Raw genomic sequence first — 26,316 nt, 5'->3', positions numbered from 1 at the left:
CCACCACAGAAAGGACTGAGCCAGGCTGAAACACCCGCATTTTGGTGCTGCCTAACTCAAGAAAGCAAAAAAGAGATGATGTTTGTAGGCAGCTTTATTAACTCAATTATTATTATTATTTACATTGTTTGCAAACAGAAATGTGACAGGTATTAATTCCAAAATAACATGCAAAACAGGCAACAACAAAAAACGATATATATATTTTTTTTTAGCTAACCCTCCACCTGCCCTGAATGACGGGTCGCCACTGACTGTATCTACCCATTCAAAAAATATGTAGCCCATTCTGAAAATTCTTGTTGTCAGACATTCTATCTAAAACAACATATTCTCCTAAACCCCATAGACACCTTAGAAACATTCGAGGCAACACTGCGACTTTTATGTTGAGCTGGAGGAGGGGTGTAGAGGGTCGTGTGTATGACAATACCCACCCCCCGCAGCCTCCTTGGTACATTTCAAGGCGCGCAGCCTCTTCCAAACGCAGTAATGGTTGGAGAACCCATTACAAACATGTCGTGTTTTTATCGAAACCTTTAATGGCAGGATGATATGCTCGGGTTTCCCCGTAAGGTTACCCTTTAACTGACGGAATATATGGATTGGACCTCGTCGCCAGAACAGACCTGGAGCGAGTCTGAAAGGTAAAAATCTCGTTCTATGATTCGGGCTTGAGAATGTGAATGGTGGCATGATTGAATAGCATGCAGTCTAATATTATTGTTATCGGAATAAAGGTTTAATTTCCAAGGTGGCGGTTTCACAATTACAATGGTCGTTGAGGGTAAAATCGAAAATATCAACTGGAATTGTGTTCTCAACAATAACCAGCTTGCGATAATTTATCCGCGTGAGTTACATAGCCTACAAGGCCTTTATTATTATGGTGTTTACAGCAAATTTGCATGATCCCCTAAACATTTACAAACCGACCAACATTTTCTGGCGTGTATATTTACATGTACATTTAATATTGGGATCATTATGTGGAGCTAATATTTTGTAGTCATAAACTCGTGTGTCCAAGCTATAGCCTATACAATTTAGGCCATTAATTAGGCCATGTAATATTTATTTAATAATAATTCATTCCATTTATATAGCGCTTTTCAAAAAATCTCAAAGCGCTTCATAGCACACAAAAAAAGAGAAGTAATTTAGAAAAACAAGTACCTGAAGAGGATTTGGGCGGTTTTCGATACATTTACTTACTCATACATCGTTTGATGTTGGACAGATGGCTATTGGCGCGTTCCTCTGCCCAGGAGTTGCCGATGCCTGCCAGATCTTAGAACACCTGTATAGATATTTTAAATATCAGCAATCCACATCATATGTTATAGTAATCTGTCAGTCGATGACACAGTTGAAACGTGTCACGCAACCATTGGTTGATGCACGCAACGTCAGAGCAAGGGAATTGACCGATATCAAATAGAACAGCCTGCCAGTCACATGACACCTTGAGGCGTGCAATAGAGTCAACATTTGGATGCTATGTATGGAACGTCGTTTGAGTCTTTACATGTCAAAAAAGATACACGTCAAGTGTCAAATAACACTATTTGACGTGTCAAATAAGCTTGTTGACCAATCAGGACCTGAATATGACTGCACGTCACATAATGATTTAACACGCACATACATTTTTTACTTAGTTATTACACATTGATTACAATTGATTACACTATCACTCGTATTTCAAATCGTCACAACGATTAATCGATACGTATCGCTATGATGCTGTTAAAGTTGTCTCGCGCACCTGCCCTTCCCCAAGCTCTGGACAGTGCTGCCTTCCCCAAGCCCTGGAATGTGCTGCCTTCCCCAAGCTCTGGACAGTGCTGGTTGTAAAAAAGTTAACTAGCTGATGGATTTGATGCAAACAATGTTCTTCCCCAAAAACACTTTAAAACAACAAGTTGTATTGGTGCTAGCTAGGCTAAAGCTAGCTAAATACCAAAGAAGTTGCGGTCGAACAAATAATGCCTTATTACCAACGCGGTATTGTAAACACATCGTTCGTGGCCAGTGTGTGCTTGTTTGCAGACTTTTTGTACAGCTTTGACAGTGCTACTGATAGTAGTGGTGGCGCTTGGCTTGCGCGTGGGGGGGGGAAAAAGCAATAGTCAATATCTGGTGTGGCCACCAGCTGCATTAAGTACTGCAGTGCATCTCCTCCTCATGGACTGCACCAGATTTGCCAGTTCTTGCTGTGAGATGTTACCCTACTCTTCCACCAAGGCACCTGCAAGTTCCCAGACATTTCTGGGGGGAATGGCCCTAGCCCTCACCCTCCGATCCAACAGGTCCCAGACGTGCTCAATGGGATTGAGATCCGGGCTCTTCGCTGGCCATGGCAGAACACTGACATTCCTGTCTTGCAGGAAATCACACACAGAACGAGCAGTATGGCTGGTGGCATTGTCATGCTGGAGGGTCATGTCAGGATGAGCCTGCAGGAAGGGTACCACATGAGGGAGGAGGATGTCTTCCCTATAACGCACAGCATTGAGATTGCCTGCAATGACAACAAACTCAGTCCGATGATGCTGTGACACATCGCCCCAGATCATGACGGACCCTCCACCTCCAAATCGATCCCGCTCCAGAGTACAGAAAACCAGCCCTGTCGCGGACACCGATGTCTTGCTCCCAGACAAACTAAACAACTTCATTGCTCGCTTTGAGGACAATACAGTGCCACYGACACGGCCCGCTACCAAAACCTGCTACCTCCTTCACCGCAGCCAACGTGAGTAAAACATTTAAACGTGTTAACCCTCGCAAGGCTGCCGGCCCAGACGGCATCCCTAGCCGCGTCCTCAGAGCATGCACAGACCAGCTTGCTGGAGTGTTTACGGACATATTCAATCAATCCCTATCCCAGTCTGCAGGTATACCAACACAGGTATAAATGCACAGGCGATAATGGAGAAAATGGGCGACAACTGGAGGGGGGTGGAGACAAGCACAAGACAGGTGAAACAGATCAGGGTGTGACATATTCATAGATAAAGAGATAAAATGTTCACAATTGGCTGAGAAAACCACCATTTAAAAAACAATATCATAATGATGCCTTCTCACATGAATCAAGTTTATCTCTGAATATTAGGAAATGTGAATTATTTGCGTTGAAAAGATGTTACTTAACCTCAGTATGTAATATCCCTGTAAAAGTTGTGATCACATATCTTGATATTAAAGTTAGCAAAGATCAGAAAGAACGGGCCAACTTAAATTTCTCTCCTATTGTAGAGAAAATTGAAACGAGATTTAACTGGACCTTTTGAACCCATACTGGATCACTGACCTCTGCCTGCCCCTGACCTGTCCTTTTGCCTGCCCCTGTATTAGTAATCAACTTTTGTTCACTCTGCATCTGGGTCTTACCTGAAACGTGTTAGAACCTTATGTACAAAATTTTTTCCCCACATAGATTTACAATCTGGAATAATAAAGACATAAATTACAAAAATAAGTCTTTGTTTCTCCAGAGCTGGTTTGACAACAGCATTTTCTGGGTTAAACAATTATTGAATAATGATGGGCAACTATATGATTATCCAGATTTCATGAGGACACACAACGTTACATTCACTACTGAGGAGTATCAAATAGTTGTTAGAGCTGTGTGAAAAAAATATTAAAACACAATTTTTTTATCTTTTATTTAAAATTCAGATTTTTCAAGGGGCATCCCTACTTCCCGTGGCTATAGGCTAATCACCCACCGGTAGGCTATGCACATTTGCAAGCAATGCGGTGCTTTACTTACCAGTAGACAGAGCTGGCTTTCGTGATTATTATCCATAGTGTCCAGCATGCACTGGTCGTGCTGAGGAGTCTAAACTATGGTGCAACTAGAAAGAAAATATTCTTAATCCCTTGCTGAATGAAAATCACCCACAATTCCAGTTTTCATTCAGAAACTCAAAACTAGCAATATCAAAGCAACTTTTTGACAACAGACCCGCCAGTGTTTAAAAATCTGCGCTCCTGCGCATCATCAGCTGTCACAGACTGATGGACTGACAGCCAGGCTCAAATATTTTTAAACCTCTACAGGATCGGTTGGTCCCCCGCGGAACGGTTGAGCTAACGTAGGCTAATGCGATTAGCATGAGGTTGTAAGTAACAAGAACATTTCCCAGGACATAGACATATCTGATATTAGCAGAAAGCTTAAATTCTGGTTTATCTAACTGCACTGTCCAATTTACAGTAGCTATTATAGTGAAAGAATACAACGTTATTGTTTGAGGAGAGTGCACAATTATGAACTTGAAAATGTATTAATAAACCAATTAGGCACATTTGGGCAGTCTTGATACAAAATGTTGAACAGAAACGCAATGGTTCATTGGATCAGTCTAAAACGTTGCACATACACCGCTGCCATCTAGCGGTCAATATCTAAATTGCGCCTGGGTTGGAATAATACATTATGGCCTTTCTCTTGCATTTCAAAGATGATGGTACAAAAAATATATACAAAAAACCCATGTTTTTCTTTGCATTATCTTTTACCAGATCTAATGTGTTATATTCTCCTACATTCATTTCACATTTCCACAAACTTCAAAGTGTTTCCGTTCAAATGGTATCAAGAATATGCATATACTTGCTTCAGGTCTTGAGCTACAGGCAGTTAGATTTTGGTATGTCATTTTAGGCGAAAATTTAAAAAAAGGGGCGGATCCTTAAGAGGTTGGAGTATTGGTGGCAAATCTGATGGCCGATTGGTAAAGAACATCTAGCCGCTCGAGAGCACCCTTACCTGCCGATCTATAAATTACGTCTCCGTAATCTGGCATGGGTAGGATATTCATCGGAATCAGGGTAGGAGTTAGGGTTTAGAGTAAGTACGTCCCAAGGATCCCGGATAGCACTATCCATTTCCTGATTTGTCATAGACGCTTGCTAAAAAACTTTAATGAGCAAGCCTTCATTCATGACCTGGCCTCTAAATTGGTATAGAATCAGCTTGATCCCCTCTGTCAAAGACGCTTGGAACTTATTTTTTTATATTTTCAATGTTATTGTTAACAAACACGCCCCCATTAAGAAAATGAGAATTAAAAACAGGTTCAGCCCCTGGTTCAAACGTGATCTGGCAGAGTTACTACACCTCAAGAATTGAATTTGGCGAAAGGCTCGCCACACGCATACTCAGGCTGACTGAGTCTCGTTCAGGCAAATGAAAAATAAGTGCACTCAGGCTGTCCAGAAGGCCAAAGTTAGTTACTTTAAGGAGCAGTTCTCTCTCTCTGAGTCTAATCCCAAGAAGTTCTGGAAAACATTTAAAGACCTGGAGAATAAACCCTCCTCCTCACAGCTGCCCATGTCCCTTAATGTTGATGATGTGGTATTTACTGACAAGAAGCACATGGCTGAGGTCTTTAATCACCACTTCATTAAGTCAGGATTCCTATTTGACTCAGCCATGCCTCCTTGCCCGTCCAACATGTCCTCATCTCCCACCCCTTCTAATGCAACTAGCCCCAATGCTCCTCCCTCTTTTCCCCTGCCCTGCAACAAAGTTTCTCCCTGCAGGCAGTCACTGAGTCCGAGGTGCTAAAGGAGCTCCTTAATCTTGACCCCAAAAAACATCTGGGTCAGATGGTTTAGATATTTTCTTCTTTAAGGTTGATGCCCCTATCATCACAAAGCCTATCTCTGACCTTTTTAACCTGTCTCTCCTCTCTGTGGAGGTTCCCATTGCTTGGAAGGCAGCCACAGTAAGTCCTTTACTTGAGGGGGGAGATCAAGCTGATCCTAACTGTTATAGGCCAATTTCTATTTTGCCCTGTTTATCAAAAGTGTTGGAAAAACTGACTGGCTATCTTGATGCCTATAGTATTCTCTCTGGTATGCAGTCTGGTTTCCGCTCTGCTGTCTCAGCGAGTACCCCAAGCTCGATCCTTAGCCCCACGCTCTTCTCAATTTACATCAATAACATAGCTCAGGCAGCAGGAAGCTCCATTTATATGCAGATGATACAGTCTTATACTCAGCTGGCCCCTCCCCGGATTTTGAGTTAAACGCTCTACAACAAAGCTTTCTTAGTGTCCAACAAGCGTTCTCTACCCGTAACCTTGTTCTGAACACCTACAAAACAAAGGTAATGTGGTTTGCTAAGAAGAATGCCCCTCTCTCTACCGGTGAGAGGGTTTAGAGCTTGAGGTAGTCACCTCATACAAGTACTTGGGAGTATGGCTAGATGGTACACTGTCTTTCTCTCAGCACAAATCAAAGCTGCAGGCTAAAGTTAAATCTAGACTTGGTCATAATCATAAGCACTCCTCTTTCACCCCAGCTGCCAAACTAACCCTGATTCAGATGACCATCCTACACATGCTAGATTACGGAGATGTCATTTATAGATCGGCAGGTAAGGGTGCTCTCGAGCAGCTTGATGTTCTTTACCATTCGGCCATCAGATTTGCCACCAATGCTCCTTAAAGGACACATCACTGCACTCTATACTCCTCTGTAAAATGGACATCTCTGTAAACCCGTCGCAAGACGGTTGATGCTTATTTATAAAACCCTCTTAGGCCTCACTCCCCTCCTATCTGAGATACCTACTGCAGCCCTCATCCTCCACATACAACACCCGTTCTGACAGTCACATTCTGTTAAAGGTCCCTGTTAAACATCCTCTTTTCAGTTCGCTGCAGCTAACGACTGGAACGACCTGCAAAAAACACTCGAACTGGACAGTTTTATCTCTTCATTCAAAGACTCAATCATGGACACTCTTACTGACAGTTGTGGCTGCTTCGCATGTTGTATTGTTGTCTCTACCTTCTTGCCTTTGTGCTGTTGTCTGTGCCCAATAATGTTTGTACCATGTTTTGTGCTGCTACCATGTTGTGCTGCTGCCATGTTGTGTTGCTACCACGTTGTTGTCATGTGGTGTTGCTACCATGCTATGTTTTCATGTGTTGCTGCCATGCTATGTTGTTGTCTTAGGTCTCTATTTATGTAGTGTTGTGTTGTCTCTCTTGTCGTGATGCGTGTTTTGTCCTATATTTTTCATTTTATTTATTTTTAATCCCAGCCCCCATCCCCGCAGGAGGCCTTTTGGTAGGCCGTCATTGTAAATAAGAATTTGTTCTTAACTGACTTGCCTATTTAAATAAAGGTTAAATAAAAAAATATTATAAAGGCAACAATGCTATGGTATTAATATCAGAAAAGGTTAGGTACCGCATTAAAAAAATACGATTTTAGAGATAGACTTAGTCAAATATAGAACTGAAGAGGTGATCAGCAATGTATGGTTCTCCTTTACTCTGTGTCTGTTTGGTTCAGTCCCTCCTGGCTTTGGCTAATAAGGACAGGATATCCCTCATTTAAAAGTTAGCAGCTTTAAAACCCAGTGGGGTTGTGACTTTTGTCTTTAATTAGTTCACCCCTTTATCGTTATTGAGAATCACGCCTCCATCCCCGCATCACAATGGATGGTGGCCAGTGTGTGGAGGGGGGGGGGGGGGGGGGCGTGTGTGAAGGGGGGGGGGGGGGGGGGTGCGTGTATGACACACTGAAAGCAGCAGCTGTGTGGTGTTAGTTTTTGGGGAGTAGCTGGACGCAGCAGTGAGAACTCCTGATAGGTTTAAACTCTGACCCCATGTGTCTGCCACCCTACCCCCTAACCTCCCACACCCTCATCCTTTACTCTCCATCCCCCGAATCTCTCCCCCACTGTGTGACTCCCCCACTCTCCCATATATGTGTTAATGGGGGTACTGTTATCATAAAGGGGAGCCTCTTCCTTTCTTTGCCTTTCCCTCTTGTTCCATTTTACAATGTATGTACTGTATGTAGTATGCTAAAAAAATTATCTACTTCTGTGAAGCAATATTGACCACAGAGCCACTCTAGTTAAATATGTGTGTGTCTGTTTATGTGTGTGTAGGCTACTCACCGTGTCCCACTCTGAGGAGTCCTCATCCAGGAGCACAGGTCACATGACAGGTAACCCTTTTTATTTTGACTTCCTGATTGTCCCAAAGCTTTGACCCAGGAAAATCGTTAAAGACTCCAACCACCCAAGCCATAGACTATTCTCTCTGCTTCCGCATGGCAGGCAGTACCGGTGCGTCAAATCTGACACCAACAGGCTCTTGAACAGCTTCTATCCCCATGCAATACGACTGATAAATAGCTAACAAATAGCTACACTGACTATCTGAGTTAACCTTGTATCTTTATTGACCTCTCTATGCACACTCACAGGGCCCTACACACTCAAACACGCACACTCACTCCATCATCTGTTCCCTCACACATAATATGCACATACATTTATACTGACTCTACACACTCACATACAAGCTGCTGCTACTCTGTTCATCTTATGTCCTGTTGCCTAGTCACCTTACCGCTATACATGTCTACCTTCATCACTCCAGTATCCGTGCACATTGTAAATATGGTATTGGAACTGACCCTTTATATCGTTTTCTTACTTACTTGTTGTGTTCATATTTCTTCTTATTTTTCGTGTGTTTTTTCTAGTATGACATTTTTATTGATTATTACATTGTTGGATTTTGAGTTTGCAAGAAAGACATTTCACTGTACTTGTGCATGGGACATTAAAACGTGAAACTTGAAACAGTTGCAGGGTAAAGTAGTAAGTATGTGATAACCGTAATTACCATGTACTAAAGAAGTTGAAAATGGTTCTTATGTTCTCTCGATGCAGATGTATGTAGTGATAAAACAGACAACTCTCCTCCTCTCCAACCTCACACTCTGAGAGAGTTTGAACAGGTGAGCTCTCCTCTTTCTCTTTTGGGGCATAATTCAATGCGCAAAACCTTTTGTATCCTCACTGTGTTAACTTGTTGTCTCCATCTTGTGGGCCCAAAATGTACTGTAATGAAGCAGACTGAAAACAAGTCTGTGAGGAGCGGATCAAGTAGGCCAGCTGCTGTTGCAAGAGCCTGGATGTTAAAGTAAATTATTCAGTCTACGAAAACAACAGTCTACACAACGAAAATCTGGGGGGAAAACGATAACTAAAAAGAACCCTGCGTTCTTCCTAACCACGTGACCTCACCAGGAAAAACTCTGAATCCTAGCGATAGGTTTTTCCTGGTCAGGTCGGCCATTCCGATCGTGTACGTGTAATGTTGGAAAGTCTTTGTTGTTGCTCAGATTCCTGGCTAAAGCACTTGTTCTGGGGAAACTGTCTGAGGGATGGAACATACCCAACACAGCTTCTTCTCCACAGCATGCCTCGGGCTAAAGCATGTCCCAGTTATAGAGCGTATAATCTGTCTCAAAGTCACAAAGAAGACTATTTCTAGACCCTGAATTCATGCCAAACACATTATTATTTTTTTTATAAAAAAAATATAAAATTTTTTTTAACGTTTGATTTGATGCCACACCATGTGATATGAACACCGGTTTGTCTGCCACTCACACCGTTTTTCTTTCTCACTCTTCTCCATCTGATCTACTTTACCTCCCATTCCAACCCCCCCCCCCCCCATTCTGTCACTCACTCTATTCCACACATCACTCGTCCTCTAATTCCCGACCTCTCCCTCCCCAACTCTTTTCTCTCATCAATCTCAAAATCACTTGATCAACAGTCCATGGTTCAAACACATTCCAAATCAAAATAGCTTACTAGTGGAGTCATGCAGCGAACCATTCAGTTTATAGAATGTAGATGCTCCTCCTTTAATGCTATTCTGGAGGCTTTGCTGCTCTCTGTAAAATAGGATGTGCAGCAGCTTCTCACGAAAGCAGAGGTTCCACTCCAAAAGAGGGTTGCGACCCAACGCGACCATCTCTTTCATGGGCACCGACGTTAGCCTCTTAGGAAGTTACACCTTCACACATAAATAACACACAGGCATGCAGTGTACATATAAGCATGCTCGCACACACATACACACACATACACCACACACACACTGTAAAACTGCAAATCATTCTCTCCGCCATGGCAAAATGAGTAAGAATTGCATGAAAGGAACTCAAAATGTATTTTTGTCCCTCCTTTGTCAAGAGGGATGCAGCTAAAATGTTTTGCTTGCAAGGATGCCCCCCCCCCCCCCCCCTCCCCCCCCCTCCCACAAGCACATGACTGCATGTATGGATGTGGGTATGCAGACCCGTGAGCCACTGCCACCTCTCATGATGAGTTCAGATGTTTTCGTGGGCCCCACACCACCATCAAAGTTGCCTATCACCATTCTAGAGCGTGAACCTGTAGGTGGGAGTCACTGCTTTGATGTTTGCGGAGAACAGGGTGTTCTCCAGGGTCACGCCAAGGTTCTTTGCACTCTGGGAGGGGGACACCGTGGAGTTGTCAACCGTGATGCACGGGTTGATTGATCAGAGGAAGTGTGAGGGGAAGTGACTGTGTGAGGGCGAGGGCATGCCCTCGTGGCTGTTGTACCCCCCCAGTCGACGAGTAAATGTCCAGTGTGTGGTGGGAGTTAATTCGGCCCGGCAACTCGCCACGTGTGTGTTGTTGTTTTTTAAACACGCAGCAGTTATGTCTTCCTCGTGTTACGTTGTGGTTAAATAAGCTTTGGTGCCTAGCCCGTGTCTCTGGTGAATTATGTAAGAAACTGTTTGTAACTCGAAGCATTAACGGACACTGTCACTGAATCTRCAGAGGGACATTGTTGACTTTTGATGATGGTACCCAGGCAATCAGTCTGGGAGTCCGTGTATAGCCAACGGAACACCCTTAAAAAAGCCAGCGAGTCATTGTTTAGGCCTACCTTATGAATACCTGCAATGCCAATGACAAATAGACGTGTATCTCCTTTAAAGTGTGTGCCCTTGTACACAATGTGCTTACATGCATATGATTGGTATTGTTTAAGAGGCGAAGGCCGTCACCATATTACCAACACCTATCTGGTGTCTTCAGAGGGGTACAGGCAGAAATATAGATTTTTAAATCAGTGTGGCACTCCGGACCTCGGTGAAGGCCGAATGACTTTGACACCCCTGCTCTAGTGTATCTGTCCATCCCAACAGTCCGTTTACGTGTCCGAACATGAAATCTGTGTGTAACTCAAACCACTGTGTATCATACATTCATGTCAATTGTAGATCTAAGTGTAAAGGGAGATTTCTATAGATTTAAATTGATGACTCAGGCCTAAGATACAATGTACCTGTGCGCAGATAGACTGACAAATGGACAGAGTGTGGGATAGGAAGGTACAGTATAATGTTTACGTTGACTGACATGTTACATAAGATTGATGTTGTCAGGGTACAGAGTTTCAGCTGGTCATTCACATGTGCTTTAAAGTTTACACAGAGTAAGGCGGGGGGGGGGCAGAGAGAGAATATGTACGATCATTCAGACCACCTAGCACTTCTTCCTATTTACCTCTTTCTATCTCTCCCTCTCTCTGGGATGATCGCCTTACATGTCACAAGTACGTGCCATCCCATATTACTGCCCCCGCCACAGTCGCTCTCCCCTCTCTCTCTCTCTCTATCTTTCCCCCTCGCCCTCTCCCTCTCTCCTGGCTGTCTGAGATTCCAGGCATGTCTGTGTCAGTAAAATAAGCTCCTGTGTTCGGCCCGTCTTCTCCAGAACCCACCATGGAGCCGCCATGGCCACAGCTCTGAACGCCCGGGCCGCGGAGTAGCCCTCTGCGTCGCTAAACGGCCCAACAACACTCCCGTGTCTGTGTGTTTTAGCGTTCGTGTGTGTGTTTGGATTCGCTGTGGCTTCCAAGAGGTCATGAAGCCACTTTTGTAGTGTTTTTTGGTTTGTTATTTTTTTTCTCCCATTGTTTTTTCACTTGACACCGCAAGACCGATGACTGACATATTATGCCCACCGGGAAGAAGACATAGCATATCTAACGATTACCGGACTTTCTGATCTATATCACGGACATCTCAAACGTTTACCATATACATTTTYTTTTACGGTTGACGTATTTTCATGTAATACGGCCATGTCAAATGGGTACCGTATTCTCTGACGTATAAGGGACATGTCTGCGGGTTGCCGTTGTGTCTAAGGGACATGTCTAACGGTCACCGTACTCTTTCGCAGCACCTCAATGACCTGAAGAAGGAGAACTTCAGCCTCAAGCTCCGCATTTACTTCCTGGAGGAAAGGATCCAGCAGAAGTACGAGGACAGCAGCGACCATGTCTACCGCACGGTGAGTAACTGGCACACATTAATACAGACTGCCTGTCGTTGATCCCGTTTGAAATAGAATTGAGCCAAACTTTAAGCTGGAGGAGAGAAGAGGTGAGCTGATACACTGAACGATGCTTTAGCACCTCTGTAAGGAACGTGGGGTCTGGAATGTCTCAACACCTGCAGGCTTTCATTCCATTGAGGCACTTAAACATTTAAATAAATATATATGGCCTTTTCCTCATGATGAGTATTGTTTAGCGTGACAATGACCATAGGAGTTGGAAAGACAACACAAACAGATTTGGGACCGGGCTACCGTGTGTGTCCCTCTGTGGAGAATCTAGCACTTCCTTCCCCTGTGATGTCATTGTCCTACCACAGGGAGCCATGCAGTGAGTATCTGTATAGCTATCGTAGTTCCTATGGCCTTACCCTCAGACAATGGTACACAGACAGCTCCTAATCCCAGGGAAAGGGCAGCAGTCTGGGGTCACAGGGTGTTAGCTTGCTGCCTGACCCCCAAAGATGCATGTTCAAAAGGGGTAGATGGGAGGGTGTGTGAGATCATATACTGTGTGACTCTGTAAACCAGCTGTTGTCTGTGTGCATATGGAAATTGGTCAATCCTCCAGAATCCCTATAGACCACCACTCCAGCTAAGTAGATAGATTAGTGCGCGTGGCTATGTGCTGCATGTGCATGCGTGTGTGTGTGTGCTTTCGTGCTTGCGTTCGTGTGTGTGCGTGTGTGTTTGTATTTTTCCAAGATGGCTGACCTGATCCAAACAAACAAGACCTGAATGTGCTCTTGACTTATCGTCCTTTATCTCTGCATGCCACAGCTAACTGAGTGGAGCGAGGTTCGACCAAACTGTCCACTTTCATGTTTTAGCATGTTATAGTAGGGTAGTAAGCCCTATGGCGCTCAATATCTCAAACTGTACGGTTAAAGCTTAATCGGTTTAATAACCTTTTTATTGGAGACTCAATAACACGTCATCAAATGGACACATAAGGGGAGTCTCACTTCAAGACCATGCAAGACAATATGATGATGCGATCACTTCATTGTCTTCATGTTTTCTTGCATCACTCATCTCATGTATACACTGCATCTTATACCATCTATTGCATCTTGCCTATGCCGCTCTGTCACTGCTCATCCATATATTTATATGTATATATTCTTACCCCATTCCATTACTTAGATTTGTGTGTATTAAGGTAGCTGTTGCGGAATTGTTAGATTACATGTTAGATATTGCTGCACTGTCGGGAACTAGAAGCACGCGCATTTCGCTACACTCGCACTAAGATCTGCTAAGCATGTGTGTGTGACCAATGAGATTTGATTGTCTCAGATAAAGATTGGCGTTGGATTGTTTCTTTGGAGATCTGCACGACCCACTTACTTCCCTGGCACTGTTTCTGTTGTCTTGGTTTACACTCACTGCTCAGACCAACAGTAGGAATGAGAGGGATTCTATGTAAAGTCCAAGCTTGAGTGCAATAATGTGATCAACACATTTGTTCTTCTGCAATGGGTTTCAACTGTGCTTTTTCATTCCAATCTGTGTGCATGCATTTCAGTATAGGGATCTATCTGTGGCGTATACTGTATGTGGGTGCACTGTGTGTGTATGTCAGTATAGGGATCTATCTGTGGCGTATACTGTATGTGGGTGCACTGTGTGTGTATGTCAGTATAGGGATCTATCTGTGGCGTATACTGTATGTGGGTGCACTGTGTGTGTATGTCAGTATAGGGATCTATCTGTGGCGTACACTGTATGTGGGTGCACTGTGTATGCATGTCAGTATAGGGATCTATCTGTGGCGTATACTGTATGTGGGTGCACTGTGTGTTGCATTCATGTATAGGGATCTATCTGTGGCGTATACTGTATGTGGGTGCACTGTGTGTGTATGTCAGTATAGGGATCTATCTGTGGCGTATACTGTATGTGGGTGCACTGTGTGTGTATGTCAGTATAGGGATCTATCTGTGGCGTATATACTGTATGTGTGTGTATGTCAGTATAGGGATATATCTGTGGCGTATACTGTATGTGGGTGCACATGTCAGTATAGGATCTATCTGTGGCGTATACTGTATGTGGGTGCACTGTTGTGTATGTCAGTATAGGGATCTATCTGTGGCGTATACTGGTATGTGGTTGCACTGTGTGTGATGTCAGTATAGGATCTATCTGTGGCGTATACTGTATGTGGGTGCACTGTGTGTGTATGTCAGTATAGGGATCTATCTGTGGCGTATACTGTATGTGGGTGCACTGTGTGTGTATGTAAGCGAATAGGCCTATTACTACTCTTAATCCCAGGTCTAGGCCAATCACGGCCGCCTCTTCCCATTCCGGTGCATGTCTAGTTATAAGGGGAACTGTTGCTGTGGGCCAAGGGGGCGGGGGGGCAGCAATAGCAGGTGCACCATAGACTGCTATATTTAGAGCTGTGTGGATAACAGGAAAACATCCCAGTTACTGCCTGTCATGCAGTGACGCATGATGTGAAAAGTAATGCTTTATAAAATAACATTTCAAGTTTTAATGTCACGTGCACAAGTACAGTGAAATGTCTTTCTTGCAAGCTCCAAAACCAACAATGCAGTAATCAATATCAATGTAGCACAAAAAATWACTTACGGTGAAGTAAAAACACAGCAGAATAAAAAATATAAAAAATAAGTAGAAAACGAGAAAGTAAGAAGCTGGTCAGTTCCAATACCATATTTACAATGTGCAGGGATACTGGAGTGATAGAGGCAGATATGCATAGCGGTAAGGTGACTAGGCATCAGGATATGTGATAAACAGAGTAGCAGCATCGTAAATGTTGACTGTATGGGAGTGTGTGTGCGTGTATGTGTGTGTAGAGTAGGGTTGCAAAGGGTCGAAAACTTTCCGGAAATGTTCCATGGGAAGTAAAGCCCTAGAATTTAGGGAATTTTGCTTAAATTCATCAAAAAAGTTTGCTTTTAACAGTGAACCTTTTTTTGTGGCATACACATAAGGAAATTCTAGGTCTTGTGGCATATTTTGGTTAAACTATCCCCAATTCAATGGAATTGCAACCCTCTGCATGCATCGTGCATTCCTCCATCACATGTACAACTGATTCTCAAGATCTTGCACACTAACGAGATGCTATTGAGCCCACACTACTACACTGTCTGAGCCAAGGACTAMATGCTTTCTGGTTTTGATTACAATACTCGGTGGGTGAATATATTTGATATGACATACATKACTTTTTGTTAACTAGTAAATAGTAGCCTACAGCAAAGTGTGTTTAAATCATTTCTAACTTGTTAACAATTTCTGCTAGTTAGTTTTTGCTACCATGTGGGTTTTGTCTTGCTTGAGCCTGCTAACTGAGGAGTGTTAATTCACCTGTTTCCATACATGTTTCATTTTAAAGCATTTATCTTACAAAGGAGTTGTTTAATCTAACTGCTTAACTATTTATTTGTACATGGAATTGTATTTGGTGTTTTTTTATTGTATTGGAAGAGATTTCTGAATGTTCTTCGCCCAATATACACCCCTTCAACCAGACATGCTTTATCTACTAATTTGCTGAATGCACAGTTCAACAGAGTTCAAGTGAAGGTCAAGAAAATCATAGAGAAAGCAGACTGTATTGCAATCATCTCTGATGGGTGGTCGAATGTTCGTRGGCAAGGAATAATGAACTACATCATCTCCACCCCTCAACCAGTAATCTACAAGAGCACAGTCACAAGGGACAACAGACACACCGGTCTCTACATTGCAGATGAGCTGAAGGCAGTCATCAATGACCTTGGACCACAGGCTGCTTGGTCTAAAGTGGAGGAGTCCTACCGTCACATCACACCCATTGGCTGTGCTGCTCATGCATTGAATCTGCTCCTCATTATGGCACTGAAAACAATGGGTACACTCTACAAGAGAGCCAAGGAAATGGTTAGGAATGTGAAGGGTCATCAAGTTATAGCAGCAATCTAYCTCACCAAGCAAAGTGAGAAGAATGAGAGCACGACATTGAAGCTGCCCAGCAACACCCATTGGGGTGGTGTTGTCATCATGTTTGACAGTCTCCTGGAGGGGAAGGAGTGTCTCCAAGAAATGGCCATATCACGGTCTGCCAATATGGACAGCCCCATCAAGAGGATCCTCCTGGATGATGTATTTTGGGAGAGAGTGGTAAGCAGCCTGAAATTCCTGAAACCTATAGCAGTAGCCATTGCATGGATTGAGGGTGACAATTCCATCCTGTCTGATGTTCAGACTCTGCTTGCAGATGTAAGAGAAGAAATCCGTACTGCCCTGCCCACTTCGCTGTTGCTCCAAGCAGAGTAAACTGTAGTTCTGAAATACTGTACATCAAAAAGCGTGAAGACTTCTGCCTGAAGTCCATAYACGCCGCAGCGTACATGTTGGACCCCAGGTATGCTGGCAAGAGCATCCTGTATGGTGCAGAGATCAACCAGGCCTATGGTGTCATCACTACCGTGTCTCGCCACCTTGGCCTGGATGAGGGCAAGGTTCTTGGCAGTCTGGCGAWGTACACTTCCAAGCAAGGGCTTTTGGATGGAGATGCAATATGACAGTCGTGCCAACATATCTCATCAGCCACCTGGTGGAAGGGACTTTGTGTATCTGAGGCTCTTTCCCCTGTTGCCTCCATCATTCTCCAAATCCCACCAACATCAGCCGCCTCAGAGCGCAACTGGTCCTTGTTTGGGAACACACACACCACGCAACAGGCTGACCAATTTTTCAACAAGGGTTGAAAAATTGGTGGCCATCCGGGCAAATTTGAGGCTTCTTGAGCCTGACAACGAGCCATCCTCAACAAGGTTGGAAAGTGACAGTGAAGATGTGGCCTCAGAGTTTGATGTTCAAGAGGTGGATATTGAGGAGGTCCAGGGAGAAGACATGGAAGYCTGAGAGGAAGACAACCAAAGCTTTAGTTTCTAGACCATCATTTTACAGATGTATGTTGAAAATGTTTTTGGGAGATGCGATGGATCATTCAATATTCCCTGTCTTTTGTTGTTCAGTGAAATCATCCCATGTGAAGAGTCAACTCATTTAATTAAAGTTCAGTTTGTAACTAAATMGTTTTTTCTATTTCTATTGGAAGGATTTAATCATTTGCAATTATGTCTACTTATGATAAGGTAAAAGGTTTATGTTTCTGTCTCCATATGATATGGTAAGTATATCCAATACAAAAAACATCTACATTTAAATGGTGTTAATATTAATATGCATATATTTCCGTTAAATCCATATATTCCCGTTAATTCCCATATATTCCCGTTAATTCCCACGGAMAGTTTCCACCTCTGAATATTCCCCAAAATGTGCAACCCTAGTGTAGAGTCAGCATACATTTGTGTGCATGTTATGTGTGTGTTAGAGTGTCAGTGTGTGTGAGTGTGTAGAGTCCTGTGAGTGTGCCTCTTGCCGTGTGGAAGCATACAGAACAGTCTATGCCTCGGGTGGCTGGAAGCTTTAACTATTTTCCTGGCCTTTCTATCACACCGCCTGATATAGTACTGGGCTATCTGCACCACCCTCTGTAGCGCCATGCGATCGAGGGCGGTGCTGTTGCCATTCCAAGCAGTGATGCAGCCAGTCAAGATGCACTCAATGGTCCAGCTGTATAACTTGTTGAGGATTTGAGGGCCCATACCAAACCTTTTCAACTTCCTGAGGGGGAAGAGGCGCCGTCGCGCCTTCTTCACGACTGTGCGCGTGTGAGTGGACCCTTTTAAGTCCTTAGTGGTTTAGACCGAGGAACTCTCGACCTGCTCCACGGCAGCCCCGTTGAAATGGATGGGTAGCTCGCCCCCCCCCCCCCCTGTTCCCTTTAGTCCACGATCAGCTCCTTGGTCTTACTGAAGTTGAGGAAGAGGTTGTCGTCCCGGCACCACACTGCCAGGTCACTGACCTCCTGTAGGCTGTCTCATCGTCGCTGGGGATCAGGCCTATCTGGTGATGATGGTGTTGGAGAGAGAAAGAGATTAAGAGAAAGAGAGGGAGAGAGACTGTCCATGGCTTGCTGTGTATGTTAGGCAGGTAAACAAAATGTGTATCTTAACCCCTGACTCCTGGTATAAGCCCCAGAGCTGCTCTGCATTCCCCCTGGTCTAAATATAACCTCTGTGACATCGGAATGCCATGTTCCCATGATGTTACATTACACCACCACACCACTCTGATTAATACAGCAGAGAGAGGGAGGGAGAGGGAGGGGGGAGATTATGGGAAATCCATGCAGGATAGGAGGGATGGGGGAGGTCAGGTGTAGATGTTTAAGTTATTTGAGGGTTGGGGGTGAGAAGGAGAGGGGGCAGGTGGTGAATGTAGGGTTGCTGGCTAGCTGTTTGAGGGGAATAGGGGACACTGGATAACGTACAAGACAAAATAGTAGGTGCATTTGGAAGGTAGGAGTTTCAAGGAGGGTATATTGTGTCCTCTGCTTGTCAGGGGTCTTTGCACAGCAGTACAGGTTCTTTGCACGGCAACACTGTAGCTCTCAAACACCTCTCATCTCTCATCTGGAGAATCCCTGCTGAGGTTTGTCACAGACAGGTGGGAGAAAATAGAGCAAGGGCAACACCTGCACTGAGGCATCAGCACAGAGTCGGCTACAGTCCATACCACAGTCCAGCTACAATCCACACAGTCCATACCACAGTCCAGCTACAGTCACACACAGTCATACAGTCACAGGACAGTCCATCTACAGTCCATATCACAGTTCATCTACAGTCCACACGGCAGTCCATCTACAGTCCCATACCACAGTCCAGCTACAATCCACACAGTCCATACCACAGTCCAGCTCCAGTCACCACAGTCCATACCACAGTCCAGCTACAATCCACCAAGTCCATACAGAAAACCACAGTCCAGCTACAGTCAACACAGTCCATACCACAGTCCATGTACAGTCCATCTACAGTTCATACCACAGTCTATCTACAGTCCATACTGCATTCCATCTACAGTCTAGCTTCAGTCCATACCGCAAGTCCATCTACAGTCCATCTACAGTCCATACCGCAGTCCATCTACAGCCCATACCACAGTCCATCTACAGTCCATACCACAGTTCATCTACAGTCCACATGGCAGTCCATTTACAGTCCATACCACAATCCATACAGCAGTCCATTTACAGTCTATCTACAGTCCACATGGCAGTCCATCTACAGTCCATACCACAATCCATCTACAGTCCATTCCACAATCCATCTACAGTCCATACAGCAGTCCATCTACAGTCCATACCACAATCCATCTACAGTCCATCTACAGTCCACACGGCAGTCCATCTACAGTCCATCTACAGTCCATCTACAGTCCACATGGCAGTCCATCTACAGTCCACACGGCAGTCCATCTACAGTCCATACCACAATCCATCTACAGTCCAGCTACAGTCCATACCACAGTTCATCTACAGTCCAGCTACATTCCAGCTACAGTCCATACCACAGTCCATCTACAGGCATACAGCAGTCCAGCTACAGTCCATAACGCAGTCCATCTACACTACAGTGTAAAAACATTAACATGTAGTGTGTGTGTGCATCTATCAGTAACACATATGTCAGTATATACACACAACAAGAAGGGCACATGGGGRAGAGGCGTTGTGCCGTGAGGTGTTGCTTTATTTGTTTTTTGAAACCAAGTTTGCTGTTCACTTGCGTTATATAAGATACAATCTAAGCTAATACCAAGTAATACCAAGTCGCCTCAACTTGTTCAACAGCCACACCATTCGTTACCAGATTCAACTGGAGGTCTAGAACTTAGGAAATGATTTGTACCAAATACAATGCTCTTAGTTTTAGAGATGTTCCAGTTTATTACAGGACACCCATTCCAWAACAGACTGCAACTATTTGTTAAGGGTTTCAGTGACTTCATTAGCTGTGGTTGCTGATAGGTATATGGTTGACTCATCAGCATACATGGATACACATGCTTTGTTTAATGCCAGTGGCAGGTCATTGGTAAAAATAGAAAAGAGTAGAGGGCCTAGAGAGCTGCCCTGCGGTACACCAAACTTTACATGTTTGACATTAGAGAAGCTTCTATTAAAGAAAAGCCTCTGAGTTCTATTAGATAGATACTGTAGTTCTGAAACCACAATATGGCAGATGTTGAAAAGCCATAACACATACACTACCGGTCAAAAGTTTTAGAACACCTACTCATTCAAGGGTTTTTCTTTATTTTTTACTATTTTCTACATTGTAGAATAATAGTTAAGRCATCAAAACTATGAAATAACACATATGGAATCATGCAATAACCAAAAAAGTGTTAAACAAATCAAAATATATTTACATTTGAGATTCTTYAAATAGCAACCCTTTGCCTTGATGACAGCTTCATGAGGTAGTCAACTGGAAGGCTTTTCCAACAGTCTTGAAGGAGTTCCCACATATGCTGAGCACTTGTTGACTGTTTTTCCTTCACTCTACGGTCCGACTCATCCCAAACCATCTCAATTTGGTTGAGGTCGGGGGATTGTGGAGGCCAGGTCATCTGATGCAGCACTCCAGATGAATTTGTGTTTCTGCCCATAATTTTGTTTAAAGTACTCCAAAGTTGTTTTCCATCATTCTTTATATCATTGATCTTGGCTTCATAACACAGTTTCTTCTTCTTTTTGTTGAGTTTAGTCACATAATTTCTCAATTTGCAGTAAGTAAGCCAGTCAGATGTACAGCCAGACTTATTAGCCACTCTTTTTGCCCCATCTCTTTCAACCATACAGTTTTTCAATTCCAGTCAGTTTCTTATCACATGCATGTTTTGATAAATTCATCAAATGCAGCGTCTGGATGCTCCTTATTAATCACATCAGACCAACAAATAATTTTTAGCATCATCCACATAAGAGTCACAGCAACAAAAAAATGGTATGATCTCTTATTCACTATTTTAGGCCCAGCTTTTGGAACTTTGGCTTTCCTGGATATAGCCACTATATTGTGATTATGGTTTTGTATCAGTCACCATGTATAGCTGGTGTGAGACTGCAATCCTCCTCCTGTSTTTTACAGTACCAGTGGTGTCTGAACTTCTTTGAGTTCCTATTCCTACTTCATTGACTTGTTTTAAAATGTCTCTTTGATATTCCTCGTCTTTTGAGATGGATCGTTTTGATGTGGGTTAGGAGGATAACACAACGTCATGTGTGCTATCATACATCATTCCAATCTTTTGTACAATAAGTAATCATTCCATGTTCCATCCCACCTCTATTTCAGAACATCGAGTTGAAGGTAGAAGTGGAGAGCTTGAAGCAGGAGTTACAGGAGAAACAAGACCTTCTTGACAAGGCTCTGTAAGTACAGCACGACACATCCGGACTGACTGTTGAATGAATGTATTGACCGACTGTAGTCATCTCATCTGAATATCTGACACTTCTTACACTGGCTTCAAATTCAAATGTGAGGTAGACTGACAGCCAACCAACAGATTGTAACCATGCACTGTGAATGGCCTTAATGGCCTAACAATGACATCACCAATGCTACATACTGTATCCACCCAGATAATACTGTCCTTTTATCCTTCCTGAAATGCCCTTCGAGACCAGCCTCTCTAACATAGTACAAAACCAATCAAATGCAATTATCTTAATGTTTTCCAAAGACCGACAATTTGCCCAAGGGATTATGGAAGGGTTAAACACCCTGGTGAGTGTTTGTCTTTGTTTGATGGGCCTTAACAAGGCTGTTTCTCACTAAGATGGTGTTATAGCTGGCTAACAAGCCTACAGCAGCCTAAAACTGTAGGCATAGACCAGTGATCAGTAGGGACTCCTCACAGGGTACAATCTTTTAGAGATAACACCACAGATCATGTTTCCACAGCTGGTGGGGTGAGAGAGGACAGGACATACACACACAGGAGCGTACACACACACACACATGTTCATACGCACATTGCACATACTGTACACACACTCCCGCACACACATGCACTCCTGGTATCCGACCCAATGGGATCGCACACTCGCCAGCTCCAAAAGGGCAATGCTGATATCTTGGCGTGCAGACGGGATATGAAAGGCAATACCTGGCACGTCAACCCTAACCCCTCTCCCCCCTGCTGTAGTCGCTAGGCTTTGAATTTAATATCCCCCCCTGGAGCGGAATTAATTTGATGGACATATTCTGTGTATTCATCAGATTGCTATGAGATTAAAGGTCCACTTTGCTGGCTCGTRCCTCCAGCCTAGAGTCCATAGCCTGAGATCTGAGGGGGCATGTGTTGGAGATGGGGGGGGGGGGTCTCAGCATTAAATATGTTGCTGACGGAGGGGACCCTTTAGCATGCTAGCTCCTAATCACTGCCAGCTCCACAGCTGGTGTGATGGGTACATTGTGTTCCCCCTGTCTTTCTGCTCACATGGCATCCTTATATTACTGTATTAATGTGGAGATCAGAATAGCTGAGTCATTATTACCCCACATGGAGTCATCAAGAGCTGGACAGAACACTTGTTCTGAGTTTGTTGTTTTTGAGTTCAGTTTCAGTCTGGGTAATCCAGTGACGGTCTGGACTGTATGTCAAGCGTAGTGTATGCAAGGGCCTTTGTGCAAGGGCCTTTTGGCAATGTAAAAGCGCTTATGTTTGTGTGTGTGTGTGCTGTGAATATATTCATGCGTGTGGGGGAGTGTGTGTTTAGTTCATTGTCATAATATAAATATCTAGTTTAGTTAAAGGACTACTCTTCTCCACCAGTTAGACTGCCCAGCAGTAACAGCCACTCGATGCAGACAGACACTCGATGCAGACAGACAGTAGCATTACACAGTCTGGTTCAAAATAATCCTAGTTATCTGAGCTGCCGTCTGCTATAGTCAGATGGTCCGAGTTAAAAACAGAGGAGTGCAGAGGACGAGAGGACAGGCGGAGTAGAATATACGTACAGAGCAGACGGGATGGTGTGTGCCATTTTGGGATCCACAGCAGGAATTCTGGGATGGCGTCGTTGAGTGACTCAGTGAAACAGATACTTAAAGACATGCACACACACACACACACACACACACATTTAAAGTTAAATAGGTTCTCCAGCTCAAAATGCATATCAGCCAATGAAAAGCAATGATTTACTTGCATGTGACAGAACGCTAAATTGTAGCTGGTGACGTCCATGTAATATAGCCTATGCAATATGATTATTAGGCAATAGCAGTGTTTGTGTGCAAGGCTGAAGAAAGAGGTAGCTCAGTAATGTGTAAACAAAGACTCTGCATAATGATCAGTCAGGTCACCCGTGATACAAGTCAGTATTCGACATCCATCCATGTCTGAGGACGTCGGAAGATGAGATGGAAACTGGCCACTAGGGGCAACAGTGAGCACTGTTACCTTCAAGTAGGTTTGGGTTTTGCTAGGACATTGCAGATTGGTGTAGGCAACTGCCTCTGGTGCTAAAGGTTGCATGTTCAAATCCAGTGATAAAAAGTTGAATTTTGAGATTTTTGTTTTAAGCCTATCTCAAACCTTAACCCTTACCTTAACTATTTAATGCCTGCACTTAAGATTTTCAGAGTTTATGTCTAAACTTAACGCTACCCTTAAAAATTCAGAGTTTATGTCTAAACTTAGCCTTTAAACACTTTGAAATTAATGTTTGGAAGAACTTTGACATTTGACGTTCGAGAAACATGGATGAACATCTAATTCTGACGCGAGACCGCGAGAGCTAGTTGATAATGAGAGCTGCGTCAAGTTCGACCGAATTCCAGCCTTGGTCTGCGTGATGTTTTTGTTGCGCTCTCACAGAACTAGAAGTTAACTGAATAAGATGTTACTCCGAGGTGTAGGGTATCACATGAGCTATAGCAGGGGGAATTCATATGACCTCATATCCTGTCTTAGTCCTGACCTGACCACACTACAAACCTAAAATGCCACAGGTCTGACGCCACGTCTGCCCAGCACCGATGGCACAACAGCAAGCAACACCAGTGTGTATGCACGTGCACAGTGGATGACTGTTGGTAGTTATTGATAGATGTTGCCTCTCGTTTCATTTCTGTGATAGGACAGCAGAAGACACCCTGACCAATCACAATTCCCCCTCATTTTTCCTCTCTTCTCTTCTAAAAGGACGACAGCAGAGAGCCTGTCCAGTCACAATGAGGCAGAGCTGCAGAGACGAAGTGAGGAGAGACAGCAGGAGATCGACCATATGCGGGAGTTGCTGGAGACCAAGATACAACTCCTGCAGGAGGTACTCACACACGCACATAATTAAACTGTTCGAACAATGGTTGCGTTATTTGTTGAGATGAAATGAGTTGTTCGGTTATTAGATCAGCTTTCAAGTACACAGACGGACACCCAGACCTTTTCATGTGTTTCCTCCAGGAGGCCCAGCTAGCGCGAGGTGAGGCTGAGAGGATGGCCTCCCTGACTGGTCGAGCTCCCAGCCCCTCTTGGAGGATATGGAGGACAGTCAAGAGGAGGAGAATCTCCAGACCCAGTCTCACTACCCCGCATCACACACCTACAGAGGTAGTAAACACACATACATGGTCATTCGAGACAGATTTGAACCAGTGGCCTAAAAGTTGCAATCCACACCTTCACACTAATTGAGGAAGTCAAACTTTGCCCACCGTGTCTATGGCACGGACCCCTCTGTCCTTCCCCTCCTGTAGGGTGATCGAGGAGCTGACCAGTGCGCTGCGCTGTAAGGAGGCTATGATCACTGAGCTGAGTGGACAGAAGAGTGTTCTGACACTGAGGGTGGGAGAGCTGGAGGGAGAGGTAGAGGACCTCTCCTCCTCCCTGCTGCAGAAAGAGAGCGATGCGGAGGTACGTAGGATCCCTATTATGTGAAAATTGCCTGCGTCGGGGCTGCATTGGGGTCAATGGTTCAATGATTGATTGGGTTATTTTATGTATGGTATGTATTTGACTGATTGAGTTCCTGTAGTGTGTACAGACCTATAATAACAGGTGCATAGCTTAATTCACAGGGTTTCTGGGATACCTCACCCAGTGGTGATTTTTAGCATGTTAATCTTGGTGGGGGAAAATCAACCAATTTTTGTATATGCATTCCAGCAAAGCCACTACAAAACACTAAGCAATACATGAATTGCACTATACTGGTGACAAAAGTTGCCCACAAACTGTTAGGGCCTACATAACGCTGTCCTGACAGCGGAGCTTTTCCTTTTTTGTTGTTGATTGTTATATTATTATTATTATTTTATTCATTTTTTTTAGCTAAACCGGTGGGGCTCAAAACAGGTGGGGCAGAATGACGGGTTGACACTGACCTCCTGTCACGCCCTGACCATAGAGAGCAGTCGGTTCTCTATGGTGTTTAGGTCAGAGTGTGACTAGGAGGGGTTCTAGTCATTTATTTTCTATGTTGCTGGTTTGTATGGTTCCCAATTAGAGGCAGCTGGTAATCGTTGCCTCTAATTGGGGATTATATTTAGGAAGCCCTTTCTTCCACCTGCTTTGTGGGATATTGTTTTGTGTATGTGCATGTAGCACCACTGATGTCACGTTTCGTTGTTTGTTTATTGATTTGTTTGGAAGTTTCGCTTTATTAACCTCTCTAGGGTTTGTGGGACGGTAGCGTCTCACCTCGTCAACAGCCAGTGAAACTGCAGGGCGCCAAATTCCAAACAACAGAAATCCCATAATTAAAATTCCAAACATACATGTATTTTACTGTAACGGTTTTCTTCCAGGGGTGAAGGAGAGGACCAAAGTGCAGCGCGGCTAGTGTTAAACATGTTTAATAACGAACAAGTGAAACACTACAAACAACAATACAAAATAACAAATGTGCAAAAACCGAGACAGACCTATCTGGTGCAGACAATCACAGAGACAGGAAACAAACACCCACAAAATCCCAACACAAAACAAGCCTCCTATATATGATTCTCAATCAGGGACAACGATTACCATCTGCCTCTGATTGAGAACCATATTAGGCTGGACATAGAAACAGACAAACTAGACACACAACATAGAATTCCCACCCAGCTCACGTCCTGACCAACTAAACACATACAAAACAACAGAAAACAGGTCAGGAACGTGACATTTACACCATTTTAAAGATA

The 26,316-nt window shown here is 43.9% G+C and overlaps 1 protein-coding gene across 1 annotated transcript; it reads left to right on the top strand.

Annotated features, from left to right (window-relative positions):
• Nucleotides 1–446: 446 nt before the first annotated feature.
• Nucleotides 447–24,838, top strand: LOC111979007 (myomegalin-like). The gene is made up of 7 exons (XM_024009278.2): nucleotides 447–647; nucleotides 7,931–7,989; nucleotides 8,723–8,790; nucleotides 12,071–12,181; nucleotides 21,469–21,545; nucleotides 24,332–24,455; nucleotides 24,593–24,838. Exons 1-7 carry the CDS (start codon nucleotides 601–603, stop codon nucleotides 24,821–24,823), a joined length of 717 nt encoding a protein of 238 aa, XP_023865046.2. The 5' UTR covers nucleotides 447–600; the 3' UTR covers nucleotides 24,824–24,838.
• Nucleotides 24,839–26,316: the final 1,478 nt, after the last annotated feature.

Source organism: Salvelinus sp. IW2-2015, linkage group LG19 (genome assembly GCF_002910315.2).
Source record: "Salvelinus sp. IW2-2015 linkage group LG19, ASM291031v2, whole genome shotgun sequence".
Taxonomy (NCBI): Eukaryota; Metazoa; Chordata; class Actinopteri; order Salmoniformes; family Salmonidae; genus Salvelinus; species Salvelinus sp. IW2-2015.
This window is presented reverse-complemented; position numbering and strand designations above follow the sequence as displayed.